The sequence below is a fragment of the Choloepus didactylus genome, chromosome 9, assembly GCF_015220235.1.
Source record: "Choloepus didactylus isolate mChoDid1 chromosome 9, mChoDid1.pri, whole genome shotgun sequence".
In the NCBI taxonomy this organism is placed as follows: Eukaryota; Metazoa; Chordata; class Mammalia; order Pilosa; family Megalonychidae; genus Choloepus; species Choloepus didactylus.
The window spans coordinates 81,099,874-81,121,743 of NC_051315.1; the positions used below are offsets into that span (position 1 = coordinate 81,099,874).

General features: G+C 38.2%; 1 protein-coding gene across 2 annotated transcripts in view; it reads right to left on the reverse strand.

The window, feature by feature from the left end:
* HIBCH (3-hydroxyisobutyryl-CoA hydrolase) overlaps positions 1–21,870 on the reverse strand; it is a 141,084-nt gene that overhangs the window by 91,834 nt on the left and 27,380 nt on the right. For both annotated transcript variants that reach the window (XM_037850657.1, XM_037850656.1), the window contains exon 6: positions 11,640–11,692. In XM_037850657.1, the coding sequence (XP_037706585.1) occupies positions 11,640–11,692 (53 nt within the window). The remainder of the gene's footprint in view (positions 1–11,639; positions 11,693–21,870) is intronic.

Consider the following 21,870-nt stretch of genomic DNA (forward strand, 5'->3'; position numbering starts at 1 on the left):
ATACTCTGTCTCCATAAGAATGACCAACACACTTATTTTAAAATTTGGCATCCTTAAGAGCAAAAATTAGGCAATCTGAAGTGAATCTCCCTGGCAATGTGGAATATGACTCCCGGGGAGGAATGTAGACCCGGCATCGTGGGACGGAGAACATCTTCTTGACCAAAAGGGGGATGTGAAAGGAAATGAAATAAGCTTCAGTGGCAGAGAGATTCCAAAACGAGCCGAGAGATCACTCTGGTGGGCACTCTTACGCACACTTTAGACAACCCTTTTTAGGTTCTAAAGAATTGGGGTAGCTGGTGGTGGATACCTGAAACTATCAAACTACAACCCAGAACCCATGAATCTCGAAGACAGTTGTATAAAAATGTAGCTTATGAGGGGTGACAATGGGATTGGGAAAGCCATAAGGACCAAACTCCACTTTGTCTAGTTTATGGATGGATGTGTAGAAAAGTAGGGGAAGGAAACAAACAGACAAAGGTACCCAGTGTTCTTTTTTACTTCAATTGCTCTTTTTCACTCTAATTATTATTCTTGTTATTTTTGTGTGTGTGCTAATGAAGGTGTCAGGGATTGATTTAGGTGATGAATGTACAACTATGTAATGGTACTGTAAACAATCGAAAGTACAATTTGTTTTGTATGACTGCGTGGTATGTGAATATATCTCAATAAAATGATGATAAAAAAAAATTAGGCAATCTGAGACTTATTTTATTAAGAGACACAACTAGATGAATTTTCAGATTGTTCAATCAGGGTGGAGGGAACTGGCATGGCTCTATTTAAGGCTTTGAAAGATCTAATTAAAATAACTTAAAAAGGATAATTAAATCCATCAAAAATGCAAATATGCTAATCAGTAACTAGAAACACACATTCACTTCTATATTTCAAGATATTACTATTCTAGAACAAAAAGCAACTTTGTTAATAAAAATCAATCATTTGTAAGAATATTTAAAGTTAATTTAAGACATACTCCATGCTCCATAATTTATATTACTGGCAAGATTAATCAGAAGAGATGTAATATATATGAATCCCACAATGCACAAAACAAACAGAACAATTAAATCTGGTGTTTGAAAAATAAATGTTCCAAAGTAAACAGAGCAGACAACCACAGTTCAGAAAACAACAAACCCAGAAAGACATACAATGGGTTATGTGACTGAGGCTTGCACAGTCATGGATTTAAATTCTGATCAGAGAGAATGAGTAAGCTTCTGCCCAAAATGAACACTGCATCACAGTATCTGAGATTATGAGAGAACCTTCTCACTATTTATTCAGGCTTATAAATGATGGTTTGAAATAGGTGTGTATTGTCTTCTATATGTTAGAAAGTCATATAGATTTTTCATCACATTATTTCACTATGGTAAAGTTAGTATCGTAACTATAAATTAAGTTTCGTAATGTATCTTAGGGACCACATGCATCAGATTGGAGGTTAAATGAACAAGCCCCCAGTAAAATAAAGACACATTAATATAGTAATAGGCTAATGTTGTATATTAATGTACATGAATATACTGATTATATTAAAGACTGATGCATTTTAATTAAGACTAAGATACAGATACCAGTACCAATTTTTTTTACCCTGCAATTGGATGGATAAATGTAAATTTTGGATGAAAATGATATTTAACAGAAATAATTGAAGGAAAATATTTAATTTAATTGTGTATTAACATTCTACTATACTTAGAAGTATAGTGTTACTTTAAATTAAAAAAAAAAACAGTAGAAAATGTCATACTTTAAAATATCAATTTAAAATAACTCTTAGAAATATACACACACACTTCTAGGTACATACTCAAGGTTTTTACTACTAGAGTACATTCCCCCCATATAGGTATACTTATTTATAAATTATATATGTGTCACCAGACTAACACTATACGTATTTAATCAAAATTTAGAAGATTTTTAAAAATGTAAGTTCTAAGAAATCACTGCCCTGTATCATATACTCAAACAAGGATTATTATAATAGAATGCTTTTAATTAACCTTTGATTTACCAAGGATACCCATTAACTCTGCAAAACATTAACTACTGATTTAGTCCCCCCATCAGGCAGCTCAGATGAAGGAAGACTGCCACAGCAGCAGATATTAAAAATGCACAAAACTAGAGTGGAAAGAATGGCAGCACTATAATTAGAACAGGATTGGCAGGTGCTGGTACAATACAGATGAAGTGCAGCTATGTGCCAGTGAGGCTGCCATTAAACACCCCACATGCCAAGTGTTGGGGATTCACTTCATGGTGGAGGGCACCCCAAGAAAAGGCATGTTTGTTTATTTTTAAAATCTTCTTAAAATACAAACAAAAGAATTCCTATTTGCAGTACAGCAACTGAGCTAAGCATTTTTTTCCTTCCTAGCTGAAGATTAGACACCTATTTCACTACTTTACTTCCCTTTGCCTAGGGAAAAACAAAAAAAAAAAAAAAAAAAAAAAATACATTATGAACCAATACAATGACTTCTGCATTATTCTGTCATTCCCATATTTACCAACTGCATATGCAATAACTCATGTTACAGAAGCATGCACAGTAAAGCATACTGTAACTACACGAGTCCCAAAGTTTACTTCTTGCCCAAGCAGCAACCTGAGTTTCAGATCTTCATAACCAACCTGAGACAAAAAAAATCCCACATGGATAGCCCATAGGCATCTCACACTTCCAAGCCCAAAATTAAACTCACCTTCCTTCACCCTCCCTAACTTACCTTCCAGACACTCTTCCTCCCAAATGTTAGTAAATAGTATCACCATTCATTCCATCACCCAGTCTAGAAACCTGCAAGTCAACCTTGCCTCCTTCTCCTCTTTATCCCTCACATCCAATCCAACACCAAATCCCAAGTCTCCTCCTACATCTCTCTTAAATCTAATTTTCTGTCCCTTTGTTACCTCCTGTACTTCAAATCAGCATCATCTCTCACCTAGATCCCTGTAATAGCTTAACTAATCTCCTTAACCCCTATTCTACCCTCCTCCAAACACAAAAGAATTTTCTTTCAAAAACGCAAATTTGTTCAAGTCATTACCCCTGCTAAAAGCACTTAAGCAAGATCAATATGACTTTCCATATCAATCTCAGGATAAACAATTTAACATCTTATTTATAAAGGGGAGTAATTTGACTTCTTGCTTATTTCTCTGGTCTCAGAATTTATCAGTCTCCTTCATACTCCAAAATCTAGGCACATTGAAATTTCCCCAAATATGCATTCTCTTTCTCATCTCATTTTCACGTTATTTCTTCTCATTCATAAATTGTTGTTTTTACACTGCATCAACCTCTCACACACTTGCACCACTTCCCATTTCTACTCCCACCCCCCAACTTGTTTTTCCCTGGCTAAATCCCCCTTCTTTAAATCTCAGCTTAAACGTAACTTCCTCCAGGATGCTTTCCTTCCACTAAACTACTCACACATACACAAATGGTTGAGGCTAGCACCCTTTTATGTATCTCCAAACCACCCTGTACCTGCCCCTATAGATATTATGTTCCATGAGGAATGAAAGCCTGTTCATTATTTTATCCCAGAGCCTAACCAGTATCTAGCACATTATGGGCAACGATAAGTTTTGCTGTTTGAGTGAAATAGCTGCAAATAATCTCAAATAATAACTAAAAAAAAAAATGAACCTCTAGTTAATCTCAAACCTCTTATGTCCATACATCCTCAGGGGAATGAACTCATTTTATGAAGGCAAGAGGAGTTCCCTCCCCCTTTCTTCTCTGTGAAATAGTCTGCTGCCTCAGTAAGGAATAGAGCTCTCTAGACACAAATCATTAAGGTAGGGAGGGGATGGGGTGGGCGCAGATAGAAGAAGGGGTAAAATGGCACAACCCAGGGGGTAGTAAACCTAGGGTTCTTTCAGTTAAAAGCAAACAAAAAGAACAAAAAAGCCTGACCAATATAACCAATAGGAAACAGCCAAAGGAAAAGGAAAAGGACTCCCTGTAGATCTGAAAACCCACAAGTCTGGGAAAGTTGCCAAGAATACCCATATTCCTAGAAAATCAAAGTTCTAGTTCCCAGAACTCAATACCTGAAAATGGAGAAGGGGGGCAAGGCAGTGAAGCCAAGTTCCTGGTAAGGAAATGAAAGCCCTCTCCAATTCTGTACTCAGATATCCCTGGGCTAAAAGATAACAGAGAAAAAGAAAAAAGGGATGGTATGGAATAAAGGGCTCTATCTAATATGAGAGACAAGGGATGAGATAGAGTTAAAACACCTAAGGAAGACTGCCAAGTGGCATAGGAAAAGCTCTTAGAAATAATCCACTGCATCTTTGAAAAATTAATATAACCCAATGCTTACCTAGAAAAGAGACTTGTGAAGAAATTAACAACCCCAAAAATTTACTATGAGAAATTCTGGAACTGAAAGCCATATTAACGGACCCCTTGATAACAATCAAAAGTGGTGGGTTCTCTGCCCAATGCGCTCAAATGACAAATTCCTGAGACACCGGGATTTCAAAGAGAGAGTTTATTGCTAGGTGCGAAGCAGGAGATCAGACAGATGGCTTATCGGCCTAAAAATCTGTCTCTGACTGCAGTAACTCTGATGATTGTATATTAACACAAGACGGGCAGGTTTTAGGATAATGAACACAATGGCTAGAGATGACAAGGCTAGAGATAATCTGATTAATGAGCATGCACAAAATGATTACATGTTTAGTCACAGAATGTATGTAAGAAAATGGCCTTAATATGATGGGTGCGCTGGTTGGAAAGATGTTATGTACTGCAGAAAAGGCAATGTTCTTTTAATCCATTCCTGTGGGTGCAGACCTGTTGTGGGTGGGACTTTTATGAGTACTTTATGAGGATAAAAGACAGAAAAAGCCCAGAGAGCTCAAAGAGAATCACCTGCAGAGAGCTCGCACAAAGAGAAAAGCCCCAGAGCTGCTAAGAGAGGACCCACAGAAATTCAGAGAGGAAGACACTGGAACCAAGGAGCTGAAAGCAACGAAACCCAGGAGCAAAGAATCAGCAGCACACGTAGGCCATGTGCCTTGCTATTTGATGGAGAAACCCTGGATGCCAGTGGCCTTTCCACAGAGAAAGTGCTGTCCTGTTGATGCCTTAATTGGGGCATTTTCATGGTCTTGGAACTGTAAATTTGTAAACTAATAAATCCCCATTGTAAAACCCAAACCCATTCCTGGTACACTGCATTTCTGGCAACTTTAGCAAACAGAAAAAATGGGGATGAATTTTACTATTATAATGAGGTATATGTCACTTAGAGGTTAAAGTTTAAGCAATGGCACTTATCAGGCAGTACAATTTTGGTTAGATCCAGCTTCATCTAGCAAGACAGTTTTGGAATTGGGGTGGGTTAGTTCTGGGCTGACTCAAGGCCTTCCATTAATAAACATCAGGGGCTGTCTTTAATGATCATAAAACTCTAAAGTTGAAAAACAGGATAAGAAGGTAAAGTGAGGGTCAGTCACAAGGTTTTTTCAATCACAAGATAAGGATTATATAGTTATACAAACATTATCAGAGATCAAGGCAGCTGGATTTCAGTTCAGGTATTTTCCTCTGTCTATTCTAATATACTAGAAAGTAAAAAGGAATATCTATATAATGATTGCATAATCATAATCATCCCCTAAGTCCTAACTGCTCGGTCACAACCTAATAAGACAAAAAAGAAATCTGAGAAGACGGCGGCTAGGTGAGACAGGGCAAAAAAACACCTCCGTGAAAAACACTAGATAAAAACCAGAAAGTGACCCAGAATACCGGTTACAGCGATGTGCCAGCTGGACGAGGTCTGCTAGTATCACAGGGGCCATATACTTGGTGAAACCAGGAGTCTGCATTCTGAAACGAGTGAGTAAGCTGGCTGGAAGACCCGCAGCCACGCAGCATTGTGGGGAAGTCAGGGCTTGGCATTTGGAGACCGACTGGCTCTTTTACAAAAAAAAAAAAAGGGGTGGGGGGAACCCAGGAGCAGCTGCAGTTGCGGAAGTGGGAACCACGCAGTAAAACACAGCAAGAGGGGGCTGGGCCGGCCTCTCGGTGTCTGGTCTGGAGGATAGTCCGCCGCAGATACCCTCGGGGCCGGGGGAACAGAGGGGAGAGCCAGGAGCTGAAAGAAACCCCGCAGCTCACAGCTGGCTCCCCGGAGGGCTGGATAAACTGCTGCCTGGGGCCGTGCCCACAGCCCAGAGCCCCACCGGTTGTCCCGGAGCTGGGAAGGAGGAACTGTGCAAGGAAGGGGAGTTGAGATGCCCCGTTTGGCCATCTTTGCTTCAGGCTGAGAGCGCAGCTGCACGGCCCGGCGGCGTGGGGCTTCCCTTGAGGGGAAGCATGCACTAGTGACGTAGCACAACATTCCTCGGCTGAGCTCCTGGATGATCGCGGCTGGGAGGGGGGACCCACTCGGAGAACCCAGGGGCTACGCCAAGTCTGGTGGTTTGTGGGACAGCGAGAGAGAGGGTCTGGGGCTGAACTAAAATGAAGGCTTAGATTCTTGTGGCGGCCTTGAATCTCACAGAACCTGGGGGATTTGAATGTTAAAGCTGCCCTTCCTCCCTGGCCACCCGTACACACGCCCCACATTCAGAGCAGATGGCTCCAGCAACACACCCAAACTGAGTTCCCGAACTGAACCCCACAAGAAGCATTTCCCCACACACCGCGGGGACAAGGTGGAGAACTGACTTGAGGGGTACAGGTGACTCACAGACGCCATCTGCTGATTAGTTAGAGAAAGAGTATGTCACCAAACTGTGTTTCTGAAAAATTAGATTGATATCCATTCCTTTTTTTTTTACAACTTGAAAGAACCCTATCAAGCAAAGCAAATGCCAAGAGGCCAAAAACAACAGAAAATCTTAATGCATATGATAAAACCAGACGATATGGAGATCCAACTCCAAACACACAAATCAAAAATATCAGAAGAGACAAAGTACCTCGCACAATTCATCAAAGAACTACAATTGAGGAATGAAAACATGGCAAAGGATTTAAAGGACATCAAGAAGACCATGACCTAGGATATAAGTGACATAAAGAAGACCCTAGAAGAGCAGAAAGAAGACATTGCAGGAGTAAATAAAAAATAGAAGATCTCATGGAAATAAAAGAAACTGTTGGCCAAATTAAAAAGACTCTGGATATTCACAATACAAGACTAGAGGAAGCTGAACAACGTCTCAGTGTCCTAGAAATCCACAGAACAGAAAATGAAAGAACAAAAGAAAGAATGGAGAAAAAAATCAAAAAAATCGAAATGGATCTCAGGGATATGATAGATAAAATAAAACATCCAAACTTAAGACTCATTGGTGTCCCAGAAGGGGAAGAGAAGGGTAAAGGTATAGAAAGAGTATTCAAAGAAATTGTTGGGGAAAACTTCCCCAACCTTCTACACAATATAAATACAGAAAGCATAAATGCCCAGCGAACTCCAAATAGAATAAATCCAAATAAACCCACTCCAAGACATATTCTGATCAGACTCTCAAATACTGAAGAGAAGGAGCAAGTTCTGAAAGCAGCAAGAGAAAAGCAATTCACCACATACAAAGGAAACAACATAAGACTAAGTTGTGACTACTCAGCGGCCACCATGGAAGCGAGAAGGCAGTGGCATGACATATTTAAAATTCTGAGAGAGAAAAATTTCCAACCAAAAATACTTTATCCAGCAAAACTCTCCTTCAAATTTGAGGGAGAGCTTAAATTTTTCACAGACAAACAAATGCTGAGAGACTTTGCCAATAAAAGACGTGCCCTACTTCAGATTCTAAAGGGAGGCCTACAAACAGAGAAACAAAGAAAGGAGAAAGAGATATAGAGAATCTTAACAGACATATATAGTACCTTACATCCCAAATCACCAGGACACTCATTTTTCTCTAGTGATCACAGATCTTTCTCCAGAAGGGACCATAAGCTGGGACATAAAACAAGCTTCAATAATTAAAAAAAAAAAAAAAAAAAAATTGAATATACTCAAAGCACATTCTCCAACCACAATGGAATACAAATAGAAGTCAATAATTTCTGAACTGTAACTCCACTATTTACTTCCTACATGATATAAAATACACAAACTCTAATGACAAATCAGTGGTTTTGAACTCAACATAAAATATGTAATTTTAGACAACTATATAAAGGTGGGGGAATAGAGGAGACATAGTTTATGTGTCCTATTGAAATGAAGGAGGTAACAAAGAAAAACAAGATTGTTATGGATTTAAGAGGTTAATTTTAAGCCCCACAGTAAACACAAAGAAATTAGTAGCGAATATAACCATAGAGATGAAAAGTAGAGTATGGGTTAAGAGAAATGGGGGAAGGGGCAATGGGGAGTTAAGAAATGAGTGTAGGGTTGCTGTTCGAGGTGAAGGGAAATTTCTAGTAATGGATGGTGGGAAAGAGCATTACAATATTCTAAATGTGATTAATCCCACTAATGGAAAGCTAGGGAGGGGGTGGAATGGAAAGATTCAGGCTGTATATATGTTTCCACAATTGAAAAAAATAAAAAAAAAAGATAGTCTAAATAGATGACAATTGAATGCCAAGGATGAACCTGGAGGGGATTGGAGGATGGAGGACAGGAGGCTCAAAGGGGCACAGTTGAGACATAAGGAAAAGGAAATATAGAATGTAAGCTTTGTATCATTGTTGAATCTCTTGTACTTCGTAGCTGCGCCTAATGGGATTGCATAAAAGAATGTTCTTATTCATGGGGAAGTGTATATGTGAATTATAGTGTTTGTTCAAGGGTATGAGCAGCTAGCTCTCATGTTCAGAAGACAGAGCAATAGATGATGGAGGATAGGAAGGGAGGGAGGGAGGGAGGAAGGGAAAGAAATAGCGATGGGACAGCACATTAAAGTTGGTGGACTGGGCTATCAGGGGAGGGGGGCCAGGGTATGATGGAATTCTGCGTATGGGATTAGTATTGTTTTTGCAACTGCTCCTATAACTTTGAATTTATTTCAAAATAAAAAAAAATAAAAAACGAAACAAACAAACAAAAAAAGAAATCTGAGTAGGGAATCCCAGTAGGGAGAAAAAGAGGGGTGGGAAAAAGTACCCCACTCTCTTGAAAAAGAAGATATCCATATTTGGAGAAAATTTAATTATAAACAGAGAAAAATGAATGCATATAAACACATACCCCTACTCACTTAGAAATCCAAGGGAAATTTTTTGTTTTTTCTTCTCACTGTTCCCTCTATGTTACTAACGTTTCAGTTTTGAAGGAGGTTCTTCTTACGTTCTTCTAGCTCCTTCTTTGTCCGATCACCCTTCCTTTCTTAATACATAGTATTACTTTCCCCATGTAACAAGTTTACCTGCCAATACAGTCCTTTTATTTCTACTTCTCAGTGCAATTGCACTGCAGTTCCTATCTTTAGTAACAGACTGGTCTTCCTTTATCTTTGCACATCCACTTCAAGTTTGGCTTCATCACATTTGAGATTGGCTGTTTTCACCCTAAACTTCCAATAGACGAATAAAAATCACAAATAAAAGCTCATTTTGTGTATGTCTTACTTACTGTGTCTAAAACAAGGTCACCTTAATCTAGAGGGATAGGTTTAGGTTTAGCAATAAGACTATCAGCAGAAGTTCCCATTCACCAGGAAAAGGCTGATCATACTAAAATTGTTCTCATTTTTTCTATACAGAGAAAAAACTAACTCATTTTGTCCTTGAAGTTAAAGGGAACACCACTAACAAATTGTGTGCAGGAGCAAATAAACAGATCAATCTTCTAAGCACAGTTCTTCCAACCTTTATTGTATGAAAAAAAGAACATTCCTTTGCTGGCAGATTGCAGCCTTTACAATTTCAGCCGTTTCAAACAAGGGCAAATGAAATGGCAAAATGTAAATTTAGAATTTTTTTTCAGGCTTAGTTAATAACTTTATATTTAATCTTTTTAAAGTTTCTTGGCTGATTTTCTCATTTAAAATTGGCATGGCCCATCTCTGCACTGTTATTACACCATGTAGGCTCATCAAGAAATTTTACAATGATAAAAAAAAAAATCTGGAGATTTTAAATGATGTGGGAGGTGGGAAGAAATGTACCAAAGTATGCTGAACTCAAAAGTTTCCCTAAAATTCTTCTTTAACCTAGTTAATAAAATTATTTCATTTCTTCTTTCATAAGTTCAGACACCATTAAGTGACTGGATGCTGTGAAGAAAAACCCAGCACTTTATTGTAATAAAAAAATGGTTTCTTGAAATGCCATCTATTCAACGGTCACTAACAGCACAAAAAACAGAATACCTTTCAAAACCACAAAAAGAAGTTACCTATTATGTCTTATAGACCTTTGCAATATAATAACATAATGCAATCTTTTGAGGACTGTTACTTCTTTTCAAATAAGAAAAGGACATATCTCAATGTCATATGGCTAAATAGTGCTTCTATACCATTCCAATTCCCACTTCTTCCCTAGTCATTGAAACATACTCCTTCTAAAATATGCTTTAGAACTTTTAAATTTTTATTGGTTGATTACAAAATCCTTTTACCAGCAGCATCTTAAAAGACAGGCTACATGACACGCTTTGAGAAACACAAAAAACAATACCATATTGCAACCATATTTTGGGTTGGCTAACTTTGTTTTTCCTGTAAAATGAAAAGAGGGAGAGGAGTGGTTAGGAGAAGAGAAACTTGCAAGTTCTTCAAATCCAATTCAGTTCAGGAGAGACACGGCAGTGGCACTACATACATGGAATAAAAATGAAGGACTTTTCTCTATTCTATATCTAAAATTAATTTTATTTTTTAAAGCAAATTTGCTTTTCTCTTATATATTAGCTCGAGAAACTTCAGCCTCAGATGTTTAAAATAAACAGTAAAGAAAATTAAAAAAAGGACTTCCTAGGCAACAGACCGAACAATTCCTTTAAAGCTCTATTCATAAAAAAAATTGTGTAACTTTCATAAACACTGAAATGACATAATTTGACATAATTTTGATCAAAGAGGAGAACAAGTCAGAAAAATCCATTTTTATTTTACTGTATGCCAAAATATTGAGTAAACATTTGAATTTCCCTAACATACACACAATGGAATATTATTCAACCACAAGAAGGAATGAAGTTCTGAGACATGCTGCAACATGGATGAACCTTGAAAACATTATGCTGAGTGAAATAACCAAGGCACATAAGGACATATATTGTTCGATGTAATTTATATGAGATACCTAGAAATAGCAAATTTCATAGAGAAAGTAAGTAGATTAGGTTACCAGACGATGAAGGGAAGGGACAAAAGAGAAGGCTTTTTGCTTAGTGGATACAGAGATTTTACAAATAACTCTCTTTAAAAAACAGCACATAATATAATTAAGAACATAAGACATTCTTTTAGGCTGAGATAGTCTAAAAGTGCTATAAGCAAATATTATATATCTAAATCAGCAATGATCCAAAATCCGTATGATTTTGTTTCAATGAGTTACACAAATTAGCTTTTGCTCTACTGTATTACATTCATCACCTCATTCCTGTTTAATAATTTTTATTTTTAATACAACCGACATATCAATTATGAAAATGAAACTGTATACTCACTCCACCCATTGTAATTCCATGAATAAAGGCAACATACGGTTTCCGACAGGAATCTAAAAGAAATAGAGCAGTAAGTAATTTTGATGTTTAAAGTACATTCACTTTTTACCAAAAATCACAGGTTACATGACTTCTGAGTATGTTCCCATTTTACAATAAATGGATGGCTTATGTTATTATTTTTTTTATTGATCCATAACATTTTATTTTTCAAAACAACACACTGTACGTCATAACAGCTTTTTTTGTTGGAAATGAATTTATAACAGAAAGACAAATTATCCAAATATCTGCCACATATCTGAGTTCTAAATAATTACCACCTTTTTAATGTGCTAATGTTCATTCTCCAGGCTGCCAGTATATTACTGATTTCCCAAAAGCCATATCTTAAAGATATCTTTTAAAGTCCTAAAGAGATAGACCAAGGCAAACTAAACATGTTCCAATTTCAAACCAATAAACACATTACCATTCAATACACGTATGTCATTTTATCTATTAAATGCTATTCACATCATGGGGAAAATGTAAACTGAAAATAATCCCACCAGATCACTAATATTTAGCAGGTAAAGTAACAAGAATATAAGTTCTTATAATAAGTAAGCCAAATGCATTTAGAATGTTTATTAGTAAATGTAAGGTAATAATGTTTGTTATGATTATCAGTTATATTCTATATATTTGTTTTATAAATAGAGATTGTTGGGGGGGAAGTTGCTGTCTGTAAAATACTAAAAATAAAATGTAAGTTCTAATCAGATGTTACATTATAATGGTATCTAAACATCATCTGATAAGATGTTTCCTAAATAACATTTAGAATATGTGCTGTCTGTAGTTTCAATGGCTATTACTCAAATTTACTTTATAAAATGTATTTCTCATGTCGAAATAAGTATTGGTATTTTCTCCCTTGATAAAGATATTTTCTCACCAAAGCTTATTTTGTGATGCCCTATTAGCTTTTTTTTTATCTTCATTTTATTGAGATATATTCACATACCACGCAGTCATACAAAACAAATTGTACTTTCGATTGTTTACAGTACCATTACATAGTTGTACATTCATCACCTAAATCAATCCCTGACACCTTCATTAGCACACACACAAAAATAACAAGAATAATAATTAGAGTGAAAAAGAGCAATTGAAGTAAAAAAGAACACAGGGTACCTTTGTCTGTTTGTTTCCTTCCCCTATTTTTCTACTCATCCATCCATAAACTAGACAAAGTGGAGTGTGGTCCTTATGGCTTTCCCAATCCCATTGTCACCCCTCATAAGCTACATTTTTATACAACTGTCTTTGAGATTCATGGGTTCTGGGTTGTAGTTTGATAGTTTCAGGTATCCACCACCAGCTACCACAATTCTTTAGAACCTAAAAAGGGTTGTCTAAAGTGTGCGTAAGAGTGCCCACCAGAGTAACCTCTCGGCTCGTTTTGGAATCTCTCTGCCACTGAAGCTTATTTCGTTTCATTTCACATCCCCCTTTTGGTCAAGAAGATGTTCTCCGTCCCACAATGCCGGGTCTACATTCCTCCCCGGGAGTCACATTCCACGTTGCCAGGGAGATTGACTCCCCTGGGTGTCTGATCCCACGTAGGGGGGAGGGCAGTGATTTCACCTTTCAAGTTGGCTTAGCCAGAGAGAGGGGGCCACATCTGAGCAACAAAGAGGCATTCGGGAGGAGGCTCTTAGGCACAACCATAGGGAGGCCTAGCCTCTCCTTTGCAGCAACCGTCTTCCCAAGGGTAAAACCTATGGTAGAGGGCTCAACCCATCAAACCACCAGTCCCCTATGTCTGTGGTCATGTTAGCAACCATGGAGGTGGGGTAGGCGAATACCCCTGCATTCTCCACAGGCTCCTCAAGGGGGCACTACATCTTTTTTTTTTTTTTTTTTTAACTTTCCCTTCTTTTTTAAATCAACTGTATGGAAAAAAAGTTAAAAAGAAAACAAACATACAATAAAAGAACATTTCAAAGAGACCATAACAAGGGAGTAAGAAAAAGACAACTAACCTAAGATAACTGCTTAACTTCCAACATGTTCCTACTTTACCCCAAGAAAGTTACCTAATATAGGAACATTTCTGTGAACTTGTTCCTACTATATCCATCAGAAATTAACAGACCATAGTCATTCCTGGGCATCCCCAGAACGTTAAATAGCTTATTTGTTCTTCTTGGATTATTGTTCCCCCTTCCTTAATTGCTCTCTATTGCTAGTTCCCCTACATTCTACATTATAAACCATTTGTTTTACATTTTTCAAAGTTCACATTAGTGGTAGCATATAATATTTCTTTTTGTGCCTGGCTTATTTTGCTCAGCATTATGTCTTCAAGGTTCATCCATGTTGTCATATGTTTCACGAGATCGTTCCTTCTTACTGTCGCGTAGTATTCCATCGTGTGTATATACCACATTTTATTTATCCACTTATCTGTTGAAGGACATTTCGGTTGTTTCCATCTCTTGGCAATTGTGAATAATGCTGCTATTAACATTGGCCTGCAGATATCTGTTCGTGTCACTGCTTTCCGATCTTCCGGGTATATACCGAGAAGTGCAATCGCTGGATCGAATGGTAACTATATATCTAGTTTTCTAAGGAACTGCCAGACTGCCTTCCAGAGTGGCTGAACCATTATACAGTCCCACCAACAATGAATAAGAGTTCCAATTTCTCCACATCCCCTCCAGCATTTGTAGTTTCCTGTTTGTTTAATGGCAGCCATTCTAATCGGTGTTAGATGGTATCTCATTGTGGTCTTAATTTGCATCTCTCTAATAGCTAGTGAAGCTGAACATTTTTTCATGTGTTTCTTGGCCATTTGTATTTCCTCTTCAGAGAACTCTCTTTTCATATCTTTTGCCCATTTTATAATTGGGCTGTCTGTACTATTGTCATTGAGTTGTAGGATTTCTTTATATATGCAAGATATCAGTCCTTTGTCAGATACATGGTTTCCAAAAATTTTTTCCCATTGAGTTGGCTGCCTCTTTACCTTTTTGAGAAATTCCTTTGAGGTGCAGAAACTTCTAAGCTTGAGGAGTTCCCATTTATCTATTTTTTCTTTTGTTGCTTGTGCTTTGGGTGTAAAGTCTAGGAAGTGGCCGCCTAATAGAAGGTCTTGAAGATGTTTTCCTACATTATCTTCTAGGAGTTTTATGGTACTTTCTTTTATATTGAGATCTTTGGTCCATTTTGAGTTAATTTTTGTGTAGGGGGTGAGGTAGGGGTCCTCTTTCATTCTTTTGGATATGGATATCCAACTCTCCCAGCCCCATTTGTTGAAAAGACCATTATGACTCAGTTCAGTGACTTTGGGGGCCTTATCAAAGATCAGTCAGCCATAGATCTGAGGGTCTATCTCCGAATTCTCAATTCGATTCCATTGATCTATATGTCTATCTTTGTGCCAGTACCATGCTGTTTTGGCAACTGTGGCTTTATAATAAGCTTCAAAGTCAGGCAGTGTAAGTCCTCCCACTTCGTTTTTCTTTTTTACAGTGTCTTTAGCAATTCGAGGCATCTTCCCTTTCCAAATAAATTTGATAACTAGCTTTTCCAAGTCTGCAAAGTAGGTTGTTGGAATTTTGATTGGGATTGCATTGAATCTGTAGATGAGTTTGGGTAGAATTGACATCTTAATGACATTTAGCCTTCCTATCCATGAACATGGAATATTTTTCCATCTTTTAAGGTCCCCTTCTATTTCTTTTAGTAGAGTTATGTAGTTTTCTTTGTATAGGTCTTTTACATCTTTGGTTAAGTTGATTCCTAGGTACTTGATTTTTTTAGTTGCTATTGAAAATGGTATCTTCTTCTTGAGTGTCTCTTCAGTTTCTTCATTTCTAGGATATAGAAACATTACTGAATTGTGTGCATTAATCTTGTATCCCGCTACTTTGCTAAATTTGTTTATTAGCTCTAGTAGCTGTATCGTCGATTTCTCAGGGTTTTCCAGATATAAGATCATATCATCTGCAAACAATGACAGTTTTACTTCTTCTTTTCCAATTTGGATGCCTTTTATTTCTTTGTCTTGCCGGATTGCCCTGGCTAGCACTTCCAGCACAATGTTGAATAACACTGGTGATAGCGGGCATCCTTGTCTTGTTCCTGATCTTAGGGGGGAGGATTTCAGTCTCTCACCATTGAGTACTATGCTGGCTGTGGGATTATCATATATGCTCTTTATCATATTGAGGAAGTTTCCTTCAATTCCTACCTTTTGAAGTGTTTTTATCAAAAACGGATGTCGGATTTTGTCAAATGCTTTTTCAGCATCTATTGAGATGATCAATTGATTTTTCCCTTTCGAGTTTTTAATGTGTTGTAATACACTGATTGTTTTTCTTATGTTGAACCATCCTTGCATGCCTGGAATAAACCCCACTTGGTCATGGTGTATGATGTTTTTAATGTGTCTTTGGATTCGATTTGCAAGTATTTTGTTGAGGATTTTTGCATCTATATTCATTAGGGAGATTGGCCGGTAGTTTTCCTTTTTTGTAGCATCTTTGCCTGGTTTTGGTATTAGATTGATGTTAGCTTCATAAAATGAGTTAGGTAGTGTTCCATTTTCTTCAATGTTTTGAAAGAGTTTGAGTAAGATTGGTGTCAGTTCTTTCTCGAAGTTTGGTAGAATTCCCCTGTGAAGCCATCTGGCCCTGGGCATTTATTTGTGGGAAGCTTTTTGATGACTGATTGGATCTCTTTGCTTGTGATGGGTTGGTTGAGGTCTTCTATTTCTTCTCTGGTCAGTCTAGGTTGTTCATATGTTTCCAGGAAATTGTCCATTTCTTCTAAATTATCCAGTTTGTTGCCATACAGTTGTTCATAATATCCTCTTATAATTTTTTTAATTTCTTCAGGATCTGCAGTTATGTCACCTTTTTCATTCATTATTTTGTTTATATGGGTCTTCTCTCTTTTTGATTTTGTCAGTCTAGCTAGGGGCTTGTCAATCTTGTTGATCTTCTCAAAGAACCAACTTTTGGTGATATTTATCCTCTCTATTGTTTTTTTGTTCTCTATGTCATTTATTTCTGCTTTAATCCTTGTTATTTCTTTTCTTCTACTTGGTTTAGGATTGGTTTGCTGTTCATTTTCTAGCTTCTTCAGTTGATCCATTAGTTCTTTGATTTTGGCTCTTTCTTCCTTTTTAATATATGCGTTTAGTGCTATAAATTTACCCCTTAGTACTGCTTTTGCTGCATCCCATAGGTTTTCGTATGTTGTGTTCTCATTTTCATTCGTCTCTATATATTTAGCAATTTCTCTTGCTATTTCTTCTTTAACCCACTGATTGTTTAGGAGTGTGTTGTTTACCCTCCAGGTATTTGTAAATTTTCTAAGTCTCCGATGGTTATTGACTTCTAATTGTATTCCATTGTGGTCAGAGAATGTGCTTTGAATAATTTCAATCTTTTTAAATTTATTGCGGCTTGTTTTATGTCCCAGCATATGATCTATTCTGGTGAAAGTTCCATGAGCACTAGAAAAGTATTTGTATCCTGGTGATTTGGGATGTAATGTCCTGTATATGTCTGTTAAATCTAATTCATTTATCAGATTCTTTAGATTTTCAATTTCCTTATTGGTCTTCTGTCTGGTTGATCTATCTATAGGAGAAAGTGATGTGTTGAATTCTCCCACAATTATTGTGGAAACATCAATTGCTTCCTTTAGTTTTGCCAGTGTTTCTTTCATGTATTTTGTGGCACCTTGATTGGGTGCATAGACATTTACGATTGTTATTTCTTCTTGTTGAATTGCCCCTTTTATTAGTATGTAGTGGCCTTCTTTGTCTCTCAAAACATCCCTGCATTTGAAGTCTATTTTATCTGAGATTAATATTGCTACACCTGCTTTCTTTTGGCTGTAGCTTGCATGAAATATTTTTTTCCATCCTTTCACTTTCAGTTTCTTTGTGTCCCTGTGTCTAAGATGAGTCTCTTGTATGCAACATATTGATGGTTCATTTTTTTTGATCCATTCTGCGAATCTGTATCTTTTAATTGGGGAGTTTAATCCATTTACATTCAACATTCTAACCGTGAAGGCATTCCTTGAATCAGCCATCTTATCCTTTGGTTTATGTTTGTCATATTTTTCCCCTCTGTCTATTAATATCCTTTATTGTACCCATACCGAATCTCTTTAGTACTGAACCTTTCTCCAAGTCTCTCTGTCCTTTCTTTGTTACTCTGTCTGTAGGGCTCCCTTGAGTATCTCCAGTAGGGCAGGTCTCTTGTTAGCAAATTCTTTCAGCATTTGTTTGTCTGTGAAAAATTTAAGCTCTCCCTCAAATTTGAAGGAGAGCTTTGCTGGATAAAGTATTCTTGGCTGGAAATTTTTCTCACTCAGAATTTTAAATATATCGTGCCACTGCCTTCTCGCCTCCATGGTGGCTGCTGAGTAGTCACTACTTAGTCTTATGCTGTTTCCTTTGTATGTGGTGAATTGCTTTTCTCTTGCTGCTTTCAGAACTTGCTCCTTCTCTTCTGTGTTTGACAGTGTGATCAGAGTATGTCTCGGAGTGGGTTTATTTGGATTTATTCTATTTGGAGTTCGCTGAGCATTTATGATTTGTGTATTTATGTTGTTTAGAAGATTTGGGAAGTTTTCCCCAACAATTTCTTTGAATACTCTTCCTAGACCTTTACTCTTTTCTTCCCCTTCTGGGACACCAATGAGTCTTATATTCGGACGTTTCATATTATCTGTCATATCCCTGAGGTCCATTTCGATTTTTTCAATTTTTTTCCCCATTCTTTCTTTTATGCTTTCATTTTCCATTCTGTCATCTTCGAGGTCACTGATTCGTTGTTCAACTTCCTCTAGTCTTGTACTATGAGTGTCCAGAATCTTTTTAATTTGGTCAACAGTGTCTTTAATTTCCATAAGATCATCCATTTTTTTATTTAGTCTTACAATGTCTTCCTTATGCTCTTCTAGGGTCTTCTTGATGTCCTTTGTATCCCGTACTATGGTCTCATTGTTCATCTTTAGTTCTTTGAGTAGCTGCTCTAGGTGCTGTGTCTCTTCTGGTCTTTTGATTTGGGTGCTTGGGCTTGGGTTATCCATATCTGGTTTTTTCATATGCTTTATAATTTTCTGTTGTTTTTCGCCTCTTGGCATTTGCTGAACTTGATAGGGTTCTTTTAGGATTTGTAGACCAATTGAAGTCCTTATCTCTAATTTATCAGATCTACAGCTTTGTGGAGTACACCTTCTCTAACTAACCAGCAGGTGGCGTCCACGAGCCACCTGTTCTCCACAAGCCAGTTCTCCCCTGCTTAGCCTTTTTGGTGAGTGGGGGAGTGTGTCTTGTGGGGTCCAATTGGTGTACCAAGCTTGCGTGTGTAGTTGGTGTTGCCTGCCCTGTATATGGGACGTGTTTCTGGGCACTCAGAGAAGGGGGGGTGGCTCTAACAATTAAATCTCCCTGGTGATCCTAGAGTTTTAAAGCTGCTGCAATAGTCTAATCCTTCAGTTCAGTCCTGCCACAGTTTGTCTCTGCCACTGACCCACAAGTCCTTGGTATTGGCGTATGGCTCCTGAGACTTGCAAGTGGGCCCCTCTTCCCGGCTGTGCACCCCGGGTCCTCTATTGAGGGATGACTGTGCTATGTCACAGGTGAGTACCATCCCCCCAGGGCAGTTCTGGGCTGCTGGGCTGTGTAGGGAGGCTCCCAGTCTGTTGAAATGATGACTGAATGGGGCTTTGTTAATTCACACTGCTCTACCTTCCCAACTCTGGGACAATCAGCTGAGGTTGCAGGGAAGGCTAATGTCCACGCCCAGTTTTGTGGTGTGTGCCTGTTATTTGAAGCGCTTCCATCACACTGGGTTGTCTGGGGCAGCTCTGAGCTATGGGGCTGGCGATAGGCAGGAGTGTTTCCTGTCCACCAGGATGACGGCTATGAGCGGACACCCCCCTTTTCTTGGGAAGTTGTGGTGTTTAGTGAATTTTCTCAGCCACTGGATTATTGCCTTTTGTCTCAGAGTCCTCTTAGTTCTGCTCTTGTCTTGACCTGCCCAAATTGCAAGTCTTTGAAGCTTTCTGTATCGGGCTTCTTAGAGTAATTGTTTTAGAAAAAGAAAAAAGGATTTAAAAAAAGGGCCCTCCTCAGAGATCTAATGGGCTATTGAAATGCTAAGAGACAAAGCAATTAGGGCCATTAAGGAAAGGTCCACAGGGCAGAGAGATCAGCTTTTCTTCGGGATTTGCATATGCGCCTCAGGGCCTGAGCTCTGCCCTTCCCCTTTCTATGTTCACCAGAACTCCAAAAATCCTCTGCTTTTATTTTGGAGTTTTTCGTGTTGTTTTTTTCTATGCCTGTCTCCTCTCTGCTGGGCTGGCTGCTCTCAGATTCTCTGGTGTCTGGTCTCAGTCTATCTATGGTTGGAGTTTGGATCAGTAGAATGAGTTTCCGATAAGGGCTGCCACTGCAGTTCTCCCTTCTCCTTCCTGGAGCTGACAGCCCCTCCTCCCACGGGACTGAGCCTGGCAGGGAGGGGTGCGGGTCCCCTGGCCACAAAAACTTACAGATTTCACTGATCTCAGCAGTTCCACGTTTTCATGAGTGTTGTATCAAGTATGCCCAAAGTCAGATTGCTCTGTGGTGTCCAGTCCACACAGTTCCTGGCTTTCTACCTACTTTCCTGGAGGAGTAACTAAAACATACAGCTCACCAGTCCGCCATCTTGCCCCGCCTCCCACAATAACTTTTATTGCCCTCAAGTTTGACCTGCAATTCTCTAGAAACTACAGAAAGAAATTTCTCTATTTGCTAGGATAGAGACAAACCCATGCATGTGTACCCACTCAAATATAATTTCAGCGATAAACACATATTTCAGATATAAATTATTATAAAGTTAATGCAGAATGTGAAGCAAAATATGGTCAAATTCCTTATTGACTATGTCACTGCAATGTATACAAATTATACGTTGAAGACTTTCTCTGTATAAACAGTTTTTACAAAACTCTTCTCAAACTGCTTAAATGTTTTCTCCTATCTCCTTTTATTTAAAACTACCCTGTCCAATATGGTAGCCATAAGCCATTCAGATTAAAATAAAATTTAAAATTCAGTTTCTTGGCAACACCAGTCACATTGCTGGTTTGTCTATATTACATCCCTCAGAAAAAGCTATATTCTGTGATGCAATCTTGTGGGGGTAGATGTATTAGTGTTGATTAGGTTGGAACCTATTGGTTCTGTGTTTCCATGGAGATGTGACTCAATCAACTGTGGGTGAGAACTTTCATTGGATTATTTCTATGGAGGTGTTGCCCCACCCATTCAGGGTGGGTCTTTATTGGATCTCTGGATTACTTTAAAAAGAGCCACACAGGCCCAGATTCAGAGCAGCTGTGAGTGACATTTTGTAGAGCAACTAAGATGACATTTTGAAGAGGAGCTGCAGCTAAGAGAGGACAAAATGCCCGAAGAGCAACACATTTGGAGAACGCCATTTTGAAAAGCAACCTGGAATCAAGCAGATGCCAGTCACTTGCCTTCCCAGCTAACAGAGGTTCGATGAATGCCAATGGCCTTTCGCCAGTGAAGGTACCCTTTGTTGATGCCTTACTGTGGACACTTTACGGCCTTAAGACTGTAACTGTGTAACCAAATAAACCGCCTTCATAAAAGCCAATCCATTTTTGATGTTTTGCAAAAGGGCAGTATTAGCAAACCAGAACACATGACCAAATGTAATGATGGCTATCATATTAGACAACAAAGATACAGAATATTTCCATTGTTGCAGAAAGTCCTATTAGTCAGTGCTAGTATAGAACATTAGAATGAATAAAACATTCTACATTTAAGTTTTAGACTTAAAGAATTGACAGATGTTCTTCAATTTGGCTCACTGAGCTAAAGTGGGAAGTTGCTGCCTTTATCCTCCCCTACTTGAAAGACAGAGATGCTAGAAAATGTCTTAGATGTATAGCCAAGTTCAAAGCCAACAAAGGGAAATTCCCAAGTGTAGAAACAAATAAGAAAAATCAAAAGCCAAGTGGAAGCTACCGCCAAAAAGGTCATGGACATGAGTGTGTGTGGTATATTGCAAGGGGGAGTAGGTTAATTCTGGGCCACATATCCTATGCAATGAGCTATCTGTATAAAACCTCAAGTTAGGAAGCGCTATTCCATTTGTAAAACCAGAATAGAAAAGTCTATCTGCCAATA